This window comes from Rhinopithecus roxellana, chromosome 17 (genome assembly GCF_007565055.1).
Source record: "Rhinopithecus roxellana isolate Shanxi Qingling chromosome 17, ASM756505v1, whole genome shotgun sequence".
Taxonomy (NCBI): domain Eukaryota; kingdom Metazoa; phylum Chordata; class Mammalia; order Primates; family Cercopithecidae; genus Rhinopithecus; species Rhinopithecus roxellana.
This window is the reverse complement of record NC_044565.1, coordinates 22,226,571-22,235,124: the sequence shown is the minus strand read 5'-3', so window position 1 is coordinate 22,235,124 and position 8,554 is coordinate 22,226,571. Positions and strand designations below refer to the sequence as shown.

Genomic DNA, 8,554 nt, shown 5'->3' with positions numbered 1-8,554 from the left:
AGGATAATGAAATTGTTAAAGTCTCCTCAATTCTTATAATTTTTCTATTATATATTTTGATAGGTATATATAATCTAGAATTTTTGTATATTCCTAGTGAATTTAATTTTTTATCCTGAAATAGGGGCTACACAATTCTTCTAAGAAACATGGGATTTACCAGTTCCCAAAAGTCAGGTACATGACGTTGTATCCAGTTTATGAGTCACAGTTGTATTTCTTTCTCACTCACAGTAGGGAATTATCTAAGACCATGACCTTTGATGGGGTTTTGATAAATTTTTACCTCTCACGGCTTCAGAATATTTTGGAAGTTCTACCAACCTCATAGTACACTTCATGTGAACAGTAACGAAATAAATAGCATCAGTATGAGGAAAAATATAGCAGTTTCATCCCAATAAAAACTGGTAGATATTAGCATTTTTCCAAATGGTGAGAATCAATGTCTTTAGTTTTATTTGTTAGAATTATTTGTGGCTATTTCACCTGAAGACTTGGGACTGGATTAGATTTTCCCCTATGGCACTGGGGATTTGAAAAAGATGTATGGGAGCAACTTTTAAAAATTAAAAGTTTTATATTGAAATACACAATATTTAGAGTCTCTATTTTCTCTGACACCTTTCACTCTCCTGGCCATCAGTGAATGGAAGTTGTGAACTTTGAGCCAAACAGGATCAAGGAAAATGGAATTGGGATTCAACATGAGTTATTACCTTTTGAACTGGAAAGACATGTAAACATGGGAGATGAGGCTGAAAATTGGGTTCAGCCATTCTCTGCCATGAGCACAAAAAAGCCATCTGCAATATGCGAAAAAGAGGGAAGTAAAATTTAGAGAAGATGAGAGAAGAGGTAACACATGGCTTCAGGGAGAGAAGCAGACTTGGGTCTTGGTGTCAGCAGAGTTCCTGGTTGTATGTAGTCTTTCTGATAACCAGCTGCTTTTTTTGCTCTCAGATTTTTTGAGATATTCTTGTATCCTTGCAATAAACCACCCTTTCTGGCTTATGCGACTCTGAGTGAATTTCTGTCCTTGCTGATCTGAAACGTTACTGTGCACAACAACTATAGAGCAGCCTTCAGAGCAGTCGGAGAGTCTTGGAACCATTCCCAGGGTTGTGGTTAGTGGTGCCTGAAGCACCTGAAGGGGTTCTTTACAGGAGATAGGTCTTGAATATAGGCTAACAGTTGAGTCTAATGCACTTCAACAACTTGCCACCACCACGTGGCACTTTTGATCCTGTGCATTCCAAGTCATAAGAAATCATAAGAAATGTGAGTATACACTGAATTCAGTGCTAAATGATTTTATTGAAACTTAAAGAAACTAAACATAACTAGTAGAGAAAACATTCAGAATGACATGGTAAAAACCACTAGAGCCCATATTTTTTTCTGCACAGCATATTCAGATGACTAAATCCATAGTGGCTTTAAAAAACTGTTTAGTACTCCACCTTTTCTCCACAGAAAGAAATGTTCACAATCCATAGTATATTGGTCGTGAAGCACTTTTCTGAGTAAAAAAGCAGGCTTGCCCCTAATAAAGAAAAAAGAAGAAGCCTATATTAATGTTTATTCAAGGACTCTTTTCTTGCAGGGGATTGGGGGAGTAGGGGTTTCCAAACTAGCTATGCATTAATGTCAAGGTTTATCTATCTGTTGTGATGAATTCAATCAATTCAGAGATCTGGAAAACTGCCGTTAAGTTAGGTCCCTAGGTAGACACTTTGTTTTTGTGCAGCTGTTCTTTGAATGTCCAGAAATTCAGTGATTGTCTGAGCTATAGAAAGTTAATAGATTCTATTAGCATTCTCTTTTCATTTAGCCATTCACGCATTCTTTTGAATATGACTTGAGTCTACTCTTGATTCACACCTGAAAGGCAGCGTTCCATAATATTTAAGAGCACAGAATCCAGAGCCAAAATGCTTGGAATTGACCCAGGCAAGGATTTTGTGACCTCTCTGTACCTCAGTTTCCTTATCCATAAAGTAGGATTAAAATAGAACCTATAAGATTGCTGTGAAGAACCAATTGAGTTAACACACTTAAAGCACATAGAACAGCAGCTGGCACAGAGCAAGCACTGAACAAATGTTGGCCTTGATGACCATCCCTGCATCACTGGTGCCCACTATGGAAACGCGTGAGGATAGTCTGACAATCCCACCAGCACTAACTTGGGGTGCACAGTAGGGATGCTACTCACCTTGCATCTCCTCAGCCATGTATGTTGGAATCCCACGACACATGTTTGCAATGTTTACCCCTAACTTGCTCAGGTCATTGACTTTGTTTGGGTTGACTGAGTACATCAGGCCCTTCGGAGGTGGTCCTCCTGGTCCCTTACCCTGAAGCTGAGTGTGGAAAAGACAGGTAGAAGGGAAGAATGGGAGAGAATGAATGCCAAGGCCAGTGGTTTGTTGACTTGAGGGGTATTCAAGGCCAACAGTGAGTATTGTTCAGCTAAATTTTTCCATAATCAAGATGAAGAAGGCTATTTCTAGCTTCTTCTGTGTATCTTAACATTTCTAAGTGTCCTAACAGATTTAGCTGGTTTGAAACCTCAGCTTCTCATAAAAACAGAAGTCTGAGGCTAAATTTATTCTGAAACTTGGACCTCATTTGATCATCATAGATTCCTTGGATTGGACTATGTAATAATCATCTTCTGAGAATGCAGTTTATTTATTTTCTCTACCTTGTCAACGAAAGGTACCCATTTATCAGTTATAGGAATATGAACTCAGGCAAACATGTTAAAGCATTATGGATCTCTTCTTTCCACTCACCTGGATTAGTATGGCCAGACAAAATATACAATACCCAGTTACATTTAAATTTCAGATAAACAATGGATCTTTTTTTATTATATCTCAAATATTGCATGGGATATATTATACTAAAAAGAACTGCTGCTTACCTAAAATTCAAACCTAACTGGATATCTTCTATTTTCATTTGCTAAATCTGATAACCCTAACCAACTCTTGCAGAAAAATGTCCTTCACAAAGTACTGAGGGCTCCTATTGGTGTGACCAGAGCTTCGCTCCTCTAACAGTCAAGGTTTCAAGTGCTTTGCTCAGCAGTTGTAGAGGTAGGTGTGAGCCACAGCATTTGATGTGGCAGAAGCTGCCTTCCCTCAGGCAATCACCAATAACTTCCCCCTTTGTGCTGCACACTACAACATACTGTAGTCAGGAGGGAATGACTGTGATCTTCTCGTTATTTACTGAAGGTTGTAAAACATCTCCCCTCACCAAAAATAAAAAGCCTTTTATTTTTACCTTCTTTTCCTTGACCAGTGCATCAAGGGATTGAATGGAGGGCAAGACCTCCTTGTTCATTTTGTGCACAATGCATATCTTCTTTTGAAAGAGTCTGGTTGCAGCAAAGCCCTGTTAAAGTAGATGGCAAATAGTGAGGCATGTATTCTCCAAGGAGCTTTTCTTATCAGAATTCAGTTCCACCAGCAGAGAGAAATGGAACTCCAAGATCATGATGAGCTGGGATAAGAGCACTGGATGTGGCACTGCTTGGCAATCATATTTATTGCTGACATTTGTGAGGACAGACTGCAATTCTGTGAGGGCAGAGACTGAGCGTCTAACTGGTTTGCTTTATTTTCAGGTTCTAGCACGATGAAAACCCCTCTATGTATGTCTGTTTTACTGAAATAGACTTTAGAAGCTATCATGTTTTAGTCTCCTTTGATCCCCACATTTCACGGAGACAGGTAAGACAAAAATTATTTTTCCAATTGACCAGATAAAATGGAAACAATAAAGACTTTGCTATTTAAAAGTATTAAGTTCGTTAAATATATAGCTGATAATTGCAGAGTTGAGTCTCCTAACTAGTGCTAAGTGTTCCTTTCTTTGCTCCTCTCTCTCTTTGATTCTCTTTTTCTTTCCTTCTCTTTTTCTCTCTCTCTCTCTCTTTCTTTCTTTCTTTCTTTCTTTCTTTCTTTCTTTCTTTCTTTCTTTCTTTCTTTCTTTCTCTCTCCTTCTCTCCTTCCTTCCTTCCTTCCTTCCTTCCTTCCCTCCTCCTTCTTATCCTCCTCTTCCTCCTTCTCCTCCTCCTCCTTCTTGTTCTCTTTCTTTCTTTCTTTCTTTCTTTCTTTCTTTCTTTCTTTCTTTCTTTCTTTCTTTCTCTCTTTTTCTTTCTTTTCTTTTCTTTCTTCTTTCTTTCTCTTTCCTCACTTACCAATTAATATTGTCATTTATATTTCCTGAGTTTTAGGTGAAATGTCAATTTCAATCTCTTTAGAAGGGGATCATAAAACCTCCTTTGAAAACAACGTGAGATAGGCTAAGTTTTGGAAGCAGTAATGTTGTACAACATTATTTAGGATATCTGCAGGCAAGGCAAAAGGATGTTCATATTTGTTGTATATACACGCAATCCCTTGAACATAGTGTTTATTGGTTTGAATTTTAACTGATCATGCAATACTTCTTAACAGTAGTTATCTCTAGGGAACAAAATTGGATGGGCAAAATGGGCATCTTTACTTATAACTGTATGCTTATGTGTAATTAGAATTTATTTTTAATTTCTTTATGGCTAGCATGCACATTTTTTGTTAAAAAGAAATCCTATTTTTAAACAACAAAGTGAAAATTGCCTGTTGGCTACCTACATTTCCATAATCCCAGATGGAATTCCAGGAGTTCCATCCATTGTTATTGTCAACATTAGCCACGTTGTGTTCATTGTTGACACTCACTGACTGCTGCCCACTTCCAGCATTGTTGTTGTCATCATTGACGTTGATATTCTGAAGTTTACAAGGGATTGAGAGTGATTTAGTACCACATTTATTTGCAAATGCATTTTGGTAGCAAACTTGAAAAGGTGAGACTTACATAGTCAGCAAGGGCAGGAGCTAGAAAGACTCCAAGAAGTCCAGCAAAGACAATCTGAAATGGCAAATAACAACGATCTCCTGTTACATTGCAAAATGATGTCTTCTTTCTTTCTCTATCCAAGCTTATAAAAATATTTGCTTATTTTACTAATGTGTTCAGTTCTAGTTTGATGTGTTTGGTTCTTCTCTTACCTTGCATTTTTTAACCATAAAAGTTTTAATGATAACGTGAAATTGCTGATTAACTGTAAGTAGTTATATTAATGTGATATATAGTTTTAGAATTTTTAGCATAGGTCCTATGAAAAACTGGAAAAATTGATGAAGAAGGGAAGTTGAGAGCCAGGAAAGCTGCTTTCATCTCATTGCCATCCAGTACTGAGGAAGAAAATGTAATTTTCAAGTAGTAATAAATCAAATTATTGAATCAAATCCCTTTTTAAGTAAAACCCGGAATGTACCATGTTGTTTCTCTTCAGTTTAATAAGTGGCATCATAAAGGTGACTTTGCTAAGATAATACTTCTGGAAATGTCAGAATAGAGTTTAAAAATTTTTAAGATTGGTAAAAATATTAACTTTATAATAAAACATATACTTGGCAAATGAATTTCCTATAAATTATCATTGGTCAGAATGCTGTTTTGTTGAAATATATTAAGTAATATAAACCATAGGTGTTCTTAGAAAGTAGAGAACTGCCTTTCTTATCTAGGGCTTTCAAGGACTTGCTATAAATGATTATTATTATTATTATTATTTTTTTTTTTTTTGAGACGGAGTCTTACTCTGTCGCCCAGGCTGGAGTGCAGTGGCTGGATATCAGCTCACTGCAAGCTCCGCCTCCCGGGTTCACGCCATTCTCCTGCCTCAGCCTCCCGAGTAGCTGGGACTACAGGCGCCCACAACCTCGCCCGGCTAGTTTTTTGTATTTTTTAGCAGAGACGGGATTTCACCGGGTTAGCCAGGATGGTCTCGATCTCCTGACCTCGTGATCCACCCATCTCGGCCTCCCAAAGTGCTGGGATTACAGGCTTGAGCCACCGCGCCCGACCTATAAATGATTATTTTTTAAATGCTTTATAAGTCTTCATGAGTTTTCCATTTCGGATATTTGGATTATTTAAATCTAGTAAAAGAAGAAAGTTATACTTCTTGTGAGTATTAACAGGTAGGAGTAAAGATTCACTTTTAAGTTATTGAAAATATGTGCATTCTCCTAAATATTAACAAAAATGATTTGGGGTAACTGACAGGGCTTGGTTATTCAGCTTAAATTTGTACTGTGGCTTATGTTACACAGGTTGTTGATGTTCACCTCTCACTCACTTGTTTCTAATTGTTTTATAAGGTTTAAAATTCTCTCTTTAGTGAAAATCAGAAAATTCACCTGGCTCATATTTTGACCTCCTAGGAAACATGTTTGTATCAGTATTGAATTTTGGTCAGTGCCCCAATATAAGAAAGTTACTGTTTTAAAATAAAGCAAACTGTCTTATTTTCTTTGGAAAAAAAAAGAATACGTTTTACAATAAATAGTATAGTATAAATGAATACTATGGTTTGAAATGGCTATAAGTTCTAAAAATCACATCTGAAAATGATTTCAGTTAATTTTCCTATTTAACATGGGATGTTTTCTTCCTAATAGAAATAATCTTTTTATTAAAAAAAAACTTTCCACAGCAATGGATTAGTAGGCAGGTTGGATGCCGATGATGAGAAAGCAAGGATAGAGTGTCTGGCTGGCAAGAGTGATCAGCAGAGGCGATGCCACTAGCAGTGTCCCAGGATACTTGGTTTAATTATTTGTCACAGGGTCCCTGACACTGGTTGTCAGAGCACAGAGCTTTTACGCAGGGTGCCTCCTTCTGGGTACCTAATCTCATACCTAGTCTCATTTCCTCCGCCTGGGACAAAATAGTTTTGAGAACTGCTTTAGAGAGTCAAGGTAATTAAAAAAAAAATTAAATTTTTCTCCCAATAGCTTAAAAAGGAGTTAAAAATTAGTCTCCTAAAAAGTCAGAGGCAGAAGAAATTTTAGCGAACAACTTGTACAATGCAGTCATTTTACAGATAAGGTAACTGAGCTTCAGGGGTTGAGTTGGCCAAACTTATACCTCTTGTTCACAGCAGAACTAGGAGAGAAATCAGATCTAACCTGTGTCTGGAGCTCCCTCTGACCCTTCTAAATTTTGCTGCTATTAAGAGGACCTAGTTCTAGATAATCATTTTACATTTGCAGCCCCATTATAAAGTAGAGTCTGCCGTAACGTTTTCCAGTGCGTAGTATGTTGAAACATGAAAACAGTCATCTGATTCTAGCCCTTTTGCATCCTGTTGTGAGAAACCTGGCACTACTAGTTACTTTGGCTGGATTTCTCGGTCCACCTCCTCCTAGACCCTCAGACTTCTGCCTGGAACCACAGAAGAGATGCTGTGGTAGCTTCATGTTTCAGATGCTTTCTTAAATAAATAGCCCTGCTACAGAACAAGGCAAATCTTTCTTTCTTGGAGACCCATTTTGCTGTAACAAATGTGACAAGAAGTCCATCTCACCCACTTATTTTGATAATAAGCTTTTCATCTTGCCTGAACATGCTCAAGAATTTTGGTAAAAGGAGGGATTCAAGAATGAGGCATGATCAGGCACTTTCTAGGGCTTACGGACTGCTTACCCTGCATGGAGACCGGAATCAGGTGATGTGGAAAGTCATTTTGTTAAAAGTAAGTCAGTGTAAGGTGCTCAGACAACTGTCTAATCTCAGCACAATTATCCTTCTCTATAAAGATGCTTATAAATGCCATGATTACATAAATAGAAAAATTTTTTTTTTCATTATTTCTTCTTCTAAAAAAAAGGGATACATGTGCAAAACGTGCAGGTTTGTTACATAGGTATATGTGTGCCATGGTGGTTTGCTGCCCCTATTGATCCGTCCTCTAACTTCCCTCCCTTCACTCTCCACCCCACAACAGGACCTGGTGTGTGTTGTTCCCCTCTCTGTGTCCATGTGTTTGAAAGATAATTTTTTTAAAACAAATTTCCATGATGGTGCCATAAGAAGCAGACCTCCTAAATCTCAGAATATTGACAGTCTCCAACTATATGGCGGTAAATTCAAAAGGAAAAATCTACTCACTGTGAACTTCATTTTGTCTTCATGAAAGCACTGGACAGAGGAGCAGGCAAGCATGGACTTGAGTGAGAAGACTTCTCATATTTGTACTTAACCAGGTTGACTCAAACTAGGTGTTACCAGGTGGGGTCAAAGACTTATCATCCTCAATTTCTCCTATCTGTGCCATGACCCAGTGTACCAGGAAACCTTTCAGAATATCTGCATGCTTAGCAAGGAACTTTCACATGGAGTTGACCTGACTCATCACTTGTTGAAGCTGAAGGTATCACAACAAACTCAATATGATTTATGATAACTTCTCACCCAATTCAAGCTGTGGGTGTGAGTATTTTACACGTTAACATTGCTCAGATTCAGAAAAAGAATAGTCCCTAAAATCAAACAAAATCACAGCCGAAAAGCTGTGGGTATACTAGGCCTTCCAGAGAGCATCTCCTATAGGAATGTAGGAATGGTTTCCTCTTCCTAACTTTTATCTGAGCCCATGGCAATGGTTTTGCTTAGGCTAAATGTGTTCTGTGAGCAACTCCCA

At 37.8% G+C, this 8,554-nt stretch overlaps 1 protein-coding gene across 1 annotated transcript; it reads right to left on the bottom strand.

Annotated features, from left to right (window-relative positions):
• Positions 1-1,297: 1,297 nt before the first annotated feature.
• Positions 1,298-8,138, bottom strand: GKN1 (gastrokine 1). The gene is made up of 6 exons (XM_010367635.2): positions 8,023-8,138; positions 4,879-4,932; positions 4,653-4,790; positions 3,298-3,408; positions 2,219-2,366; positions 1,298-1,546 (listed from the first exon to the last, which is right to left on the bottom strand). The coding sequence occupies exons 1-6, from the start codon at positions 8,074-8,076 to the stop codon at positions 1,452-1,454; spliced, it is 600 nt and encodes a 199-aa protein (XP_010365937.2). The 5' UTR covers positions 8,077-8,138; the 3' UTR covers positions 1,298-1,451.
• Between the last annotated feature and the right edge of the window lie 416 nt (positions 8,139-8,554).